This window comes from Aythya marila (assembly GCF_965140915.1).
Source record: "Aythya marila genome assembly, chromosome: 5".
In the NCBI taxonomy this organism is placed as follows: Eukaryota; Metazoa; Chordata; class Aves; order Anseriformes; family Anatidae; genus Aythya; species Aythya marila.
In genome coordinates this window covers 55,851,433-55,866,873 of record NC_139046.1, presented here as the reverse complement: position 1 = coordinate 55,866,873, position 15,441 = coordinate 55,851,433, and the positions used below count along the sequence as shown (strand labels likewise).

Sequence of the window (15,441 nt, the reverse complement as noted above, 5' to 3'; positions counted from 1 at the left end):
TTTTTCCTTAGTGAATTCTTTTAGTTCTGGGGTACATACCGGCTTGTAGAAATAATCTTAAACACAAAAGAAAATGAAAGCTGAGAGGACAGAGGAACTTCTAGCTTGTAGTGCATAAAAGTCACTTTCTCTGAGACACTTGGTGGTAATCTTATTCTAAATACTACTTACAAAGTTTGGATTTATGAATAGAAAAAATAGTTGAAGTTATATTCTAATTTCTTACTTAGAAACCAAGTTGTATTTAAATATTACATAAATTTCAAATATATACACATTTTAAGAAATCTTTTATGATCATGATATTGCAAGTTAGCCAGGACTATCAGAGTATAAATGACTGAACTATGTTACGTAGCTAGATTTTACATGAGATTATTTCAAACAACTGAAATTTCAGTGATACTACTCTAGGTAAAAATTAGAGTCAACAGTTTCATCAACTTTTCAGTACAAAATTCTCAATCATCTAAATAGAACATAAAATAAAAAGGTGATCTGATTTTTTTTATTATTAACAGAAAAACCATCATGTTCTCACTATTTAAAATCTCATTAGCTTTGGACTGCATTGGGTTTAATCCTAATTTCTTATCTAGTAGCATCTGAACGACTATTTCATGTCAGTAAGAGTGCAAACTACAGGGAACATTTAACATCACAGAGGTTATGGCAAGAAGTTAGAACAAGCCAACAGAACTGACAAAAGATAATTTCCAGTGCAGCAAGGAGGGAATATACCATTAACCATATACCATATAAAACAAAATCCCAGTCCCGCATTAAAAAAGTTCCTGCATAATATGGAACAGCAAAGTGATTTCTCTAGAGTTCTTTGTTGTGCTGTTATATATTTGTGCTGCTGTGGGAACATTGTGCTATCGCAACTACGCCAAAATCATGCCAATACAAATTTCTATTAAATGTGGTTACAGAGTCAAAATTAGAGAAAACTGTCCATACACATCTATTCATTCACATTTAAAAAATGCCAGAATTGTGTAGGGTCTTCAGGATGTACATGTGTGTGCAGGGAGGGACAGAAGGACTGAAAAATGCAGTGATTTGGAAAGTGGCAGACGGAACAGATGTAGCAGCACTTTGTGTCACGAGACCATTGCCTCCTCATGAACATGGTCTGACGAACATGAGACCTTTGCTTCCTCTGATCATCCCCAGCCTCAAAATGCTGGTTGGTTTCATGTCACCCTAACAGGAGGTGGGCTTTTTTGGCAGGAGGTTGAGTACCAACAAGACAGAGAGCTTTTAAAGCTGCTACATTTTCTGCCACAGAAATTCAGGTTTGCAAGTCACTTAAACACTTGGAGAAAATGTTACGACATATGTTTTAGTCCAACTAAACATTAGAACTAACAAAATAACTTCATCTTTCTCAGAAGTCTAACTGGCGAACTCTGAATTCTAGTGTCAGCTGTAACACTGAATAAACATTTACGAAAGGTTGCTTTTGGGTTTGGTTCAATCTTAACCCCAATAATCAATGTTAGCAGTGGTTCACGAGGATTACAAAAAATTAAATGCTTCTGGAGGTACTACTGTGATTTTAAGTGATCACTAGTACATGGATTGTTGTTTTTCCAAAATTATCTAATCTTTCTTTTTGGGTCTCTTCTCCAATATGCAACACTTAGTAGAAACTATGATTGATTTTCCATTAACTTTACTGCCTTCACATTTGGCTGTTTGTACAAAGCAAGTTTAATTTACTTAACCATTGCTCAGTGTATACAAAAATCTGGTTTGTAGTAGTTCCAATAAAAATTTGTGATGCATTCAAGTTAACTATGTGAGAACAGCTCGATTTTTTTCCTTCTTATGGACAAGGATCATTTTCAGTCAATCAGAATTGTGTGATGCTTCTAAATAGCTTCTAAATAAGGACATACTAATTTGCCCCTGTACAAACTCAAAGATTAATAAGCATCATGAAGTCACATGGGACCTCAGAAGTAGTGTCACCAGACTCCATAGCTCTATCAGTTTTCTCTGGCAGCACTTGCGTTTGGAGTTTGAAGCAGAAACAGCTGTGAAAGAAACTGCAGATGTGTACTACTTATATTAGACTGGTCATCTTAATAAGGTAAGAAAAAAAAATCACTGATTTTTACCTTTCCCCTTATTAACACTCACCCTAAAGCTGTGTTTCCCAAGATGTTTTTCCTCCTGTAGAACTTTTGATGAAGAAAACCTCAGGAAATTAATGAATTGATGCATTAAGGTAAGTACCTATTAACTTACTTCCAACTAGACCCAACAGACATTTTTCTTTTGAGTTTTCTTTAGATCACTATGGAGCTTAAATGAGATCCTCAGAACATAATTCAAGACTAGTTGCTGTCAGAAAAGGGCATAGCTGATGTGTCTGTTTTGTAGGTCTGAAGATATGTACTTCTAAAAAAAACATAAAATAATCAAACCCACAAACCACTTATCGTCCATCATCACACTCTGGAAATTTTAGCCTTGTCATCATTAATATAAACTTAAAAGTTCAGCTAAATTTCCTCTACAAATCCTTAAATATAAAGTGGATTGGAAAGAAAAGATTTAAAAAAAAAAAAAGCCATTGTGTGGTCTGCTTTGTTTCCAAATATTAGTACTTTGTCAGGATGCCCAATCACTGCATTGTCTTTTTGGTAAGGAAATTTGATGACAGCGTAACAAACAGAGAGCCTTTGCTCAAACTGCAGGCAACCTTGCTGGTACTCAGCTGTAAATACTGAGCAGTGAGTGCATCCCTCTCTATGGAGAGGGACGCTGAGCCCTAAGAAGGAACTTCTCATTAGGGAGGCCAGTGAAACAGAATCTTTGTGTGCATTCAAATTCCACGCATTTTTTCTTTTCCTTTTTATTAACCAAAATTCAGATCCCACACATTGGGCACAAATTTAGAATGAGAAGTAAATAGAAACATGTATAATGTATGTGGATTTTTTGCCATTTCTGAAATGAAAATTTATTTTGTCTGATTCAAAACACTGATTTGGGTTAGGAATTATTAAGACATTTTGGACTAATTCTTTGTATTTAAAAATATCTAGTTGCTCATGCAGTCTCTGTAAGGGCGCATGCATAGAGCAAAGTTGTCATAGATTAGATCAGCAATGATCTAAAGCACTTTTGCACAAATTGAAGTTCTAAAGCTTTGTCAGATTTCACAAATGCAGCTTGCATGCACAGTCTATTCATACTGGTCATTTTTTTTGGAAAGACAATACTTAGAATATGAAAAGATCATTCACCATTCATAAAATACATTATTCCTGAGGACAGTGTGTGCCTTATACTTTAGTAAAATAACGTGCAGTCTATGCAAACAGCATACTAAATGAAGTCTAGCAAAAAGTTCTCAGCTTAAGCAAATGGCTAGTAGTGGCAAAACCTTCAGACATTGTTCATGTCCTTCAGAAACAAAGGAACACACACAGTGTTTCTCCAAAATTTCTTGTGCTTTTCCAGTGCATAATCTGCACTATGTCAGATCTACATACTTGCCTTTGTTATATTTCTGTACACCAGTGCTGAAAATCATTAAGAATATATATATATTTAAATCCAAAATCATACTCAAATACAAAACGTCTTTCTTTCATATGCACTTGGAAATTCAGTTGGAATTTGCCTAAGTATATTTTCACATGTGGCAATATCGACATCAGAAACAAGAAAGTATAAAATAATCAATATTTCTGATTTTTGCCAGATTTTATTCTAAATCTTTATACCTTGGGCCAGCCAAGGCACTTTGTTTTTAGAGAAAACATTAAAAAGAGAGCTCATCTGTGACCTTCTGAAGAACTGAAGTATTATCACTACCTGGCACAAAAATGGGACCTGTGACACCTGGTTAATGCCATCAAGTGGTGCTTGATATTCCACAGTATTAAACAGTGAGAGAATAAATTAACTTAAATAGTAAGAATCTATGAGCGCTGAGGAGAGGGCTGATATTTCTGATAAGGACTCCTGAGGAACTTAGTGTGCAACCCAAAATATGAAGAAAAATCCCAGCCCTTCCAAAATATGGAAAGCTGAGTTCCATCAGCCCATTATCTTAGATCTAATGGCTAATATATCTGATTAGATCATACCTTTCAATCTCCTTCCTCCTTTGTGTAATAGTGCAGATACTCCTATAGTTGCCTTGTCTGGTCACAGAGAGCTGGAATTAACCACAGAATTTCATAAATGTGGTGAAATGAGTAAAGAACTTAAGGTATGGTCCACTGGCAGATATTACTCATCTACTTTGATGGACTCTTTAATCTTAAAATTAATTTTATATGGCATTATACGAAAAAAAGAAGTAATTGTTCTAATATATGCAAGTGAATATTGGAATCACTTTTTGGCTCAACATGCTATTTTAACAAGTAAAATTTCATGTCTTCTCATATCTGTCAGCAGTGATTTCATTGCAGCTTTATCCCTAAAATAATGTTAAAACTTGCAGCCTTTATAGTTGATGTGCTTTTGTTGGCTCTTTTTTTTTTTTTTTTTCTCATCCAGTATAAAGAATGATCATTAAAATTGTAGAAGATAAACAGAATGACTGTAACTTGGTTTCCCCACTCCCTTCTCTGCAAGTGAACACTGCCCGCTTGTTTTGATTTTTTAAACTAAGTGCTTACCTATTCCCAAATTATGAAATGTTAATAGACAGTTTCATCACCAAAATGTGACTATGACCATAAGCTACACTACCCCATACTGTATGCACATAAAAAATGAAATTTGATTCTTCATATATGAACATCTACTTTTTAGAGTGATTTTATCCAAAAAGGCTCCCAAAACTATAAGAAGGCATACAAATAATAATAGAAAATCTAAAAGTAACCACTGTGTGTGTGTGCTTTTATATACAATCTGTATACATATCTGCCTGCATCTAATTCCCATGCTTTGACTTATTTAGCCCAATAAAAGAAGTGCACATTACTGGAACATTTACTATTACAATAAGAAGAGCATTGTTATAAGGTGCTCTGCTTCTCCTTCCCTGAACAAGCAAGTCAAAATGTTATACTGTATGTCTGATATATATCTGCATAAGCTTGCATACTATAAATAGTTAATTGTATATTCAGAACAAAGTCATTTGCACTGTATTAGAATATTTCAAGTTAGCATTCTGTGAAGTCATGGAATCACTGCTCAGACAGGCCAAAGAGAACAGTAACACAGTTGGACATCTGCATGCTACATCAGAGCATGGAAATGACAGGTCTTTCATCCTGAATGTGTGTGGAGGTGGCCTTTCTGCACATAAAAGTGGAAAGACAACTCACAGCCATGTCATTTTCAAATACAGCTGCAGTGTGGGCAATGCAATGTGTTCTCTTAGTGCTGCTTTCTCTTTGAATTTAGATTTTTTGGTTTTCGACTAGAAGGATAAATTAATGACACTGATGTGCAAATCTTAAACTGCATAGTATATATTAAGCAGCCATATACCCCTTTTCTAGGGTAGGACCACATCCACAATCTCAACAAGAGACTAGGACAAACCTGACAAAACAGTAAGCCTGAAAGCTCATTTATATCAAGTTATGGCCACAAAGGCAACACTTGTTTTTTTTCTTCAGAGGCATTACAGATGCAGCTGAGCAATCAGAAGCTGTAGTGGATATCATGTAATTTGTTTTTGTCATGCCCATACTGTATAAGTTTACAGGCAATTTTTTGTTTGTATTACGCTGTTAGTACCTTCATGAACAGCACGAATGTTCATTGCCTTTTTAAAAATCAGTATCCAAATTTTCAATCCATCTGCACATTCTTGAGTGCCAGTACTTGGTGCTCCCCACAGACCGGTTGCTGATAAGGCTCTTCATTTTCTTCTTTGGAAGCAACTGTTTTCCACTTCCTACCAAAGCCTGCAACTGTACAGCTCAGCAGGAACATATATACATTGCCAATCTCATACACTGATGACAGACTGACTTCATTTTGAAACTGCACTCTTCAACTTCCAAACAGCGTTTTTGTTGCAGCATGGTATTGACTAAGGCCATTCATGGTGATATTGTTTCCCATTCTTTTTTCTTTCTCTCTGCAAATGCTCTAGTTCAGCCTCATACATCATTTCCTGGACTAAGTATTTCTCTCTCCTCATTCTGTCGCACAAGTCTTTGGGCATGTCTGGAATCAGGTAAGCAATGAAAGACTTGATCCCAAAAACAAGGTGCTGAAAAGAAGAAAGAAAGTAATTGCTTCAAAGATGCATACTCACTTCTAGAACCAAATTTTAGGGCCTAAAAATAAGTAGCAAATCTGTAACAGGGATTTGATTCGTGACTAAAATGTGACTTTTTTTTTAATCTCTCTCTGGATAATATATATTCACACACACACGCGTGTGTGTGTATAAATAGTCTGTCAGAAATGGGAAAATGCTGCAATCTTAACAAAAGTAAAACTAAGGGTATGACTAGTGATTGAAATTAATATGAGACAGCAGGATCTGCTGGTTAGAGTAACAACAGCAACCATTACATACAAGCAGTCCTTGTTAAGAGCTTGTAGTCAAAGTAATTAAGCAGTTCCCCGGACAGTATATCGTACCTTCTTCAAAATTAGTATACATTTCTAGTTTTATATCAGGGTACAGCCACACATCATTTTCCTGACACACACTTGAACTTGTAATAAATGTGGTTAATGTACACAGAAGTTGCATGTCTGATTTTTCAATAAAACATCAATGGTTTTGTTGGGAACTAACATTATTTATTAGATGACTTAAGAAAATATGATTTTGGAGGGACTCTAAAATCTGCACATGCTCTGTCAATTCACTTTGAAGCAGCTGATTGACAACAGTTTGGGGGCAAGTGATTTTTTATCCTCTTTCAGCTATAACGAACTAGCAACTAATGATAATGACACTTCCTTTACAGGACTATTATAAAAAATCAACCTGAACTTCGAAGAGATAGGTCCTTTCCACAACTAACCTCAAAAACTATAATGAAGGCCAGCCGTGCTGCCAGGACATGCCAGAACTGCAAAGTGAATTCATATGGAGTTGAACTCCATGGTGGGGCTCTGTAATCTCTATACCTGTAAGACAAACAAAAACTTGTTAAGTTAGTCTGTGCTCAAAACCCAGAATATGATGAGGAGCTCTCAAGCTTGTCCCAGAGCTGCCTAAATGACAGAACTTGAACTGAAAGCATACTTCATTCAATGAAGAGTAGTAGTCTATAATACAGGTATTAAATACAGCTGCTTATAAGATGGTACTGTTTGGTTCCAAAAAGCCAGAGCAAACATTTTTTCTGGTTACACAGCTGACACCTTGGAGTATCAAGTTCAAATGCATTGGCTCTAAATTGGTTCTCATCTTTTCTTATAAGCAGTTGAGATTCTCAAGATAAGTCTTGTATAAACATAGCATGACTGTAGGGCTTAGTGAATCCAAGCTAACTCTCACTATAAAGCTAAGTAAGAAACATGAAGTAGTACAATTATGCATTGTCATATTTAATCTTTATGCTGAATTTCTTGTATTCATCTTGCATAACTGTTTGTCATATTGGGCTGGGTTACAGACATAACAAAAATTTTATTTGCATATTTTAATTAATAGACCTCAGAGTGCTGAACCAAAATGAAACAAGAATTTTTAGCCTTATTGGGAGTTTCCCAAATGAAATAATTCATACAGGCCTGTAACACATGGCTTACTGCAGTCCTGGAAAAGCTAAGAATAGAACATGGGTTTCCAGCATCTTAGCACTGCATCCTGCAACACAGCTTTTGCATCTGAGATTTCCCTGTTGAACAAACTTGAACTTCAATACTTTTACAGGCAAAAATTAAACTCTTTTGCCAGTAATTTAATCACCGACTTTCAATTTAATGTCTATAATAATGTCTAGGCCTACATTACAGCAGGGGGAGAATCTAAATATACCGGCAGTATCCCGAGTATCCCATTCCAAGTTCACTCAAATCAAATACTGATAAGCTGCTGTTGACATATCCTTTTAAGCATCTGAAAGAAAAAGACATAGCATCAGGATTTTCTTTATAAAGTGGTTTATGTAACGTAAATTCTGTATGTAAGCGTATTCACATACTGTGAGCATACTGTTTTATTTGCTTATAAGGAAAAAAGCAATTCTAAAATTCTACGTAAAGAGGCCAAGTGTTTTTGGGAGAAATCAAATAACTTTTGTTTCAGGGATAACACAATTTTTAAAAATGTTTTGAGTACTTCTCATTTTTTTGCTTATCTACTAGCAGCTATAAAACGAACCATTTTGCTAGAAACAGCATTCTTCACTGTTGTCTCTTAAAAATATTGAACTTACAAAGATGCCTAGAGAGGAAGAGAAGAGAATAATTTCATATCCTTGCATAATCTGCCACTACTCATGCAACATATACTGAAAAAATGACAGGTTTTATGAACCAAATCAAAGAAGAACAGTAAAGAGAGCAATGCGTATATACCAAGTAGACATTTGGAGGTAACAATTTATTGGTGTTAATGTCATAAATCACTTAAGTACACTGAATTATGACTGCAGGAGTGTAATTTTTACATGTTCCTGGAAAACCAGACACCTAAGCCATCCTGTCCTACTGAAAATGTATCCTGTAATGTAAAGAAGGGGCTCCTAAAAGGCAAAGAACATTTAAAAAGACAATGTATTTGTTATATTCCCTGAGGTTTGCTGTAGTACTTCAAATCACAACAAGAAAAAGAGTAAATAGGATTACACAGTTCTCTATTAAACAGGTAGCCCTCATTACAGAGAGAAGCCAATGAGGAGAGGTGGTCTGCTGTATCTTATTCTCACCAACAACGATAAGCTGGTGGGAAATATGAAACTTAAGGGCAGCCTTGGCTGCAGTGATCATGAAACAGTGGCCTGAGATAACTGGTTAGTATTCAAAGAACACCTCCTTCAAACTCAGAGACATTAGTAAGTGTCTGGAGAGAAGTTTAGGAAACCAGCCTGGTTGTGCTAAAAAGGAAAGGTACCTTGCTTGAGGTCAAGAAGCATGATATAAGGAACTGTTCTAAAGAATGGCAAGGCCAATCTTTCTGGACCTTGGCAGAAAGTATTTCTGAAGAGAAATAGACAGAGAACATTAGGATCCAAGAGTGTTTGGGAACATTGATGTGTGTGTAGGAACTTAGTGGGAGAACACAGACCAAAACCATTGCAGAAAAGAACAATTCATCTAGGAAGTGCCTGAAAACTGTGGGCAATGTACACTGAATTTTGTAGTATGTATTTAGAAGAGAAGCAAGGATTTTCTGCCAACATAACTGTGGAGCTGGTCAGCAAACTCTCTGGAATGGCTAAGTTACTTGCACCAAACGTGAAAAAAATCATAAATATGTAAAGGATGAAATATTACTAGTGAAATACGTTAACACAGAAAGACAGAAGCAGAAGTGTGCTTCCTCTGAAATATGCACGTATATATAAAAAAATCTTCTTCATTACTTTTCTTGTCTGTATCCTTGATCTGTACAGGGACCGTATTTGTATGCATAGACAAAACGTGGAATGTAATCGGAAGTAATGGCAATAACGAAGGCATTAGTGATGACAGCCAGAACTCCAATTCCTTCAAGAATCCCATACCAGATACCTACAAACAAGATAAGTAACAAAACCATTAGTTTTTAATAGTGATTTTGAGTCATAAAAAGTCATACTAGTGATATTGTTTGTCATACACTTTTCCTTGCTTCTTGAGTAAGAAATATTGAGTCAGAAAAAAACAGTCAAGATTAAGCCACATCTTCACATTCTTGCCATGACAGGCTACACTCGAATCAAGTCTGGCACACCCTATTGAGAAAAAATAGCTAAGCAATGAATGCAATAAAGGCCACGTACAAGACTCTGGAAAGACACTTCTGTATTTTTATTTAATTCTATTTTGAAACAAAATTGAATTTAATTCTTGTATTTCATTTTAAAATTCAATTGATTTTGGAGAGCACCTTGGATCTGGAGTTTCACAAATCAGAAGCCTAACACAAGGACCATTTAAGCAATACCATTTAAGCATCTGAACAAATGGCCTGTTTTCAAAATTTTACGTGTAACTGCTACAATCCCTTATTGGAAAGGAAAGAAAATCTGAGAAGTCCTTTTAGCTAAGCAGCTGAGTTTGTTTTTCTTGCTTAACAGGACAGTCATCCTGTTAAGTCATCCTTGGTATCTGTAGGTTACGTGCCAGTTCAAGGGGCAAGTTACAAAGACGACAACATAGAGAGATGGTACCAGACAGTGATAGTTAGGTTCTCTCACCTATATCTGTTGCTCTTGCAGGCATAGGTCTTCTCCACTGAGTGACAAACTTATATGCATCTAACCTTATTTCTATGATATTGTTCAGCAATGCCAGGAGAGGTGCCAGTGGGAAGGCAGCAACAAAGATAGTGGTGAAGCCAAACTGTAAAACTAGATAAGCATTTTTGTGGTTAGAAATTGGATGTGCAAAAAGTTCTTTTAACGTAAAACATTCCCCTCCCACTTGCCCAGCCCCTTCTCATTAAAAAACAAAACAAAACAAAACAAAATCTCCTGACATCTCCATAAATTTGCTCACCCATCTCCAAGTATTCATCCATTAAGCCATGGAGATTCATAGGCTGCAGATTCCAATCTTTCTCCCACTGAGGTAGAGAAATCTTATGCTCCATGGATTGTCCTCTTCTCTTCATTTTGCGTCGTGACCACCAATTCTGTAATAAACTGTATTAGACGAAGTATTATTGACTGCTTTTGCTCAGTAATTTGCAATACTAGCTGCTATTGTTTTGAATGGCACCTAAGTGTTAAGTATTTTTTTCTGGAAATATTTACAATATTGTGTAAAATAAATTTCAAATATTTTTCACACCTTTTCAACTTTTCATGATGATTTAAATTTTGTCTTTAACATAGCATGTCAGGCATTGTACAAACAAGCTTTTCAGAATACAGAACCTGCCTTTTTTTTTTTTTTTTTTTTTTTTTAAGGATTTTTACCTGTACCAATAAAAAAGAACAAGAAAAAATCACATATACTGAAAGCATTAAAAGAAAAATGCTTTATTATTAATACTGTAAAAGACAAACCAAGTAACTAGAGCTCATTAGGAACGCTGGCACTAGAATATTTTGAACAGTAGTATATACCTATTATTTTTTTTTGAACAAACCTATAAATCTAGATGTTCTACAGGACATTTTTCCTTTTGAAGCAGGACATGGTATCCAAAAAGATGCTGCTAAAGACATTTTATGAAGCTGTGCAGAGGTCCTTTCACAAAGCAGTTATAATTATTAAATGGTCTTATACATTGAAGTATTATACATAGGAAAATATTATAAAGTACTGACAAAGGTACCACTTAAAGGCTATTATTTGTTTCTAGGTATTACTGGAAGAAAAAAAAAGACCAAATATGGGAAATAATTTTGAAGTATTTTTATTATGATTTCTTTCCTGCTCAAACTGATTTAATGCTTCACTCTTGATTGTCTTGTTACTGAATGACCTCAGTTGCAAACAATGGTTTTGTCAAAACAAAACGCTGCTTTCCGTAAAGGAACACAAGCACGTTCTAAAATAAATTCTCGACAGTGTTAAGATACTGCTGGGCTGAAAAGACAGGAAGCCTGATAATTCAAGTAGATTTCTTCTTTTCAGAAATGCACATCTCACAACAATGCAGTAGCGACTGCCTGCAGATTGCAAGTGTAACCTTTTCTGACATTATCAAGGTTGAGACTTGGATTAAATTAATATTTGATGAGCAACCTTTTCCTTTGCTGAAAATATGTTTTTCCAGTTTCAAAAGAACTGTAACTCTTAGCCCATTACTCTTTTCAGTAGTTGGACAGCTCTGTTTGTATAAGGACAAACGAAATGAACTTAAAATAAACAATTTAGCTAGTTAGTGTAGCCAGAGAAACATTTTTATTTATTATTTTTTTTAACTGCTTCCCATGGGAGTAAATTTACAGTATGTGATGGTGAGATGCAAACACTGTAAACATTCTCCAGGCAAGCGTTGTTCTTGAAACAGTTATTTTGGCAAAAGTCTACTATTTTTACTCTAGTTTTTCTTACAGAATGTAACGAAAGAATGTAGACCCGGTTATGTATTTCACAACTGTATTTTTAGGCCTCAGAGCCAGTACTGAACACAAAACTATGTAAACACTAGTAACAATTCCTTGTCACCCTTTGGGGATGGCTGAAAATCAACACTAACGTTATGTTTTGAGTGATAAAGCAAAACACTTAAACCTGAACCTGCTTAAGTATTCAATTTTATGTCCTTCTGAAAGTATACTTCTAGAGATCAGCAATGCACCTGCACATGATCTTCGTCAAGACTGATAAATTTTATTTAAAGGTGGTATTTTACCCTCCATTCATATAAAGATGTTTCCCTGTTGCTGAATCAGCACTAATATGGAACCATTATCTGTAAAACAAATATTAGCAACAGAACTTACGGATAGCCTAGCTCCATGAAATTGTTCCACATTTGTTTTAAAACCATAATAACTCCCATCTGCAGACACAGATCTATCAAGCAGCCACTGGGATGACACTGAAATGAAAAAGAAAAAGATTAGTAGTTAAAGTCAGAGTATTCTGTTAATTTTTATTTTTTTCACAGGGTGAATAGAAAATACTGAAATAAGTATGGAGAAAAATACTCAAAAATATTAATAAAAGTATTAATAACAGAAGTATTAGCACAGAATTTAATGGAACACTCTTTAGATATTTTATTTTTCAGAGAACTGAAGTGCTTTACCTGGGCTAAGGGCAAGTGTGCTAGATATATGTTAAACAATATAGTTCATATCATTTAGACCAAAACATATGTTTTGATTTAAAAAGAATGAAGTAGTATTTTATTTGTAATAGCCTAGATCCAAACTGAGACTTAGCAACAGAATCTCTGCTACCAGTATCTTAACCATACCAACTGCCAGAACAGTGTATGCTAAATTAAGTAACATATTAACATGCGTGGCAATTACAGAGTATATTTTTAGCCCACAGACTACTAAGTTATAGTATTTACTTTGTGGCTCTGCAGAAGTGTGTTTTTCAGAATCGGGAGATAGCTTCAGCATGCTACTCTTCCCAAGGAAGGTGCAATTCTAACATATTTTCAAGCTAAATTTTGAAAATAATAGTTTTCATCTTTTAAATCATTTCATACTGGTAAGAACTTAAGGAGATGATAAGGAAAGCCAATGGCATTATGTATATGTCCTCTATCCAAAAATTCCTCAATCACCTAGGACTCAGTAGTGCCAAAGTGCCAGGAAGGTACGAGAATATCGCTATTTGATTTTCAAAGAGAGAGGCAGAAGGAACTGAGTGTGTCGTGCAGTCACTCAGCACAGTGGAGAACACAGAAGGAAAAACACATCTCCTGTTTCCTATCCTTTGCTATAAATAAGAGTTCACTCTTCACCACACTTAAACGGAATAATAATACTTTCAAGCTGGACATAGTTCATGTCCTACAGGCTTTTCCTTTTTGCTCACGTAAACTTCACAGGAACACAAAACAGGATTGCTTACCTCTTCCAGTCTCCATCTGTTAAAAAGCTTGTTGTACTTTCCTGGGCGGCCTGCAAATCTGGAAAATAAGATTTCTGCTTCTCAGTGAACATTCCAAGAACGCTCTGTATCAGTAGTTATTTCACAACGTCCACTGAGCAAACTCATGAAATATAAACAGATTAAATCACATAGGCTTAAATCCAGTATCTGTGGGATATGGTAGTTTCAGATTGCAAACAAGCAAAGGAACCATCATTTTGCAAGCAATCCTAAGCTTTTATTATGTCCGGAACAAAAATCCTAGCTTCAGAGGTTTTAGATGTTAGATACTCAAACTCTCTAATCTGCTTTTAAGAAGATAAACTATTGCAATATGTAGGAATTTACTACAGCACAGAGATCTGCTTGGCCGAGTGAAATGTGCACTGGATTGCACCCTCAGACATAAAAGCATAAAATGACTTCCAAACACATCATAACTAAATGCTTCTGAGAGATCTAACAGATTTTTGCATAATGAACTAAATCAAAATTCTTAATAACCTCAATGACAGTTGCAGATGAGAAAGAAAAAATAAGAGGTCTGGGTCCTACAAGACACAATACACAGCAAGACACATATTAATTTAGAAACTGTATGACAAATGTATTGCTTGTAACAAATGACTGTTACTGGATGTAACAATCAGGTGTTACCAACAATCTTTACTCAAGTTTTTTTTTTCTTTCAAACAATCTTGAACTTAAATTACATTATAAAACATTATAGAAGCTACTCAGAAATCATCTGTAGGCTCTGTCAGACAGGCAAATCTGATGGTAGAGCAACTCAGGTGAAGGTGAGGTTAGAACTGTATGATAACTCCTGCTCTGAGCTGAAGAGACATACAGAACATGGATTCAGAATTTTTACCTCCTAATGCTGTATAATACCTGCCAGACGATAGTTAGTATTTATAGAAATGGGTCCTAGGAAAAGTAACCAAAAGTGAATAAGGGAGAAAAAAATATGAATCACGTTTATTAGTGCAGGGCTGAATACAGATGCACATTTAGGAAGCATCTGTATTTTCAGAAGTTCTGATTTCTTGTTTTGGTAGGAAAGACATTTACATACACCCATTTATAAAGTAGACTTTTCACTGTCTTGTTTCCTGAGATTTCAAGAGTCCTGCCTTTGCATGCAGTTAGAAACAATTTGCGCTATTATTTACACTCAGAAACTGTCAAACCTAAATCCTGTAAAATGACCAAGGAGTAGACTTCTGTGTGAACTTTACTTCAAAAGCAGCTAGCAAAGATAATTTACCTGCCCAGAAAAAAGGCAATGTAAAAGATAGAACTGTTCAAGTTGACAAACTGGAAGAGGAACATTTTCAAGGCAAAGCTGTTTTCCCATTCGGATTCTGTTCTTGGGTGCTCTATGGAAAGACACAGTATATATCATATAAACAAAAATTAAATTGAATAATGCCTAAGTGCACACAGATCAATCAACACTAACAAAACAAGTGATGCTCTCAAGTCATAGGGCCCCACTGGGTTGCATTTAACTTTTTTTTCCCCTTCCAAGTATTCCAGCTGCAGGTCACAAAATGCCCAGCTCAGGCTAGGATGGCTCTGTGTGGAAACAGAAGAGACAAGTCCTGTGGTACAGAATAGCTCAGAGCAAAGATACCTCTCATAGGAGGTATATTTCCACTTCTATGGAAAAGTTCCGAATTCAGCATGAATGTTTAATTTTAAGGCTAGAGGAATCTTGATTTTTCACAGTTACACAAAAGCATGTGGTATCAGCAGATCAATAGACAGGGACTGCCAGGGAAAGCAGATGGAAAAGAGACAACCAATGGTCAGTTG

At 35.5% G+C, this 15,441-nt stretch overlaps 1 protein-coding gene across 1 annotated transcript in view; it reads right to left on the bottom strand.

Moving 5' to 3' along the window:
• Positions 1 to 2,464: 2,464 nt before the first annotated feature.
• Positions 2,465 to 15,441, bottom strand: part of ANO3 (anoctamin 3) — a 205,256-nt gene continuing 192,279 nt past the window's right edge. The window contains exons 19-27 of the mRNA XM_082761999.1: positions 14,891 to 15,002; positions 13,600 to 13,657; positions 12,510 to 12,607; positions 10,609 to 10,754; positions 10,308 to 10,460; positions 9,492 to 9,639; positions 7,943 to 8,023; positions 6,981 to 7,086; positions 2,465 to 6,211 (exon numbers count right to left, since the gene is read on the bottom strand). Coding sequence (XP_082618125.1) covers positions 6,029 to 6,211; positions 6,981 to 7,086; positions 7,943 to 8,023; positions 9,492 to 9,639; positions 10,308 to 10,460; positions 10,609 to 10,754; positions 12,510 to 12,607; positions 13,600 to 13,657; positions 14,891 to 15,002 — 1,085 coding nt within the window. The 3' untranslated portion in view covers positions 2,465 to 6,028. The remainder of the gene's footprint in view (positions 6,212 to 6,980; positions 7,087 to 7,942; positions 8,024 to 9,491; positions 9,640 to 10,307; positions 10,461 to 10,608; positions 10,755 to 12,509; positions 12,608 to 13,599; positions 13,658 to 14,890; positions 15,003 to 15,441) is intronic.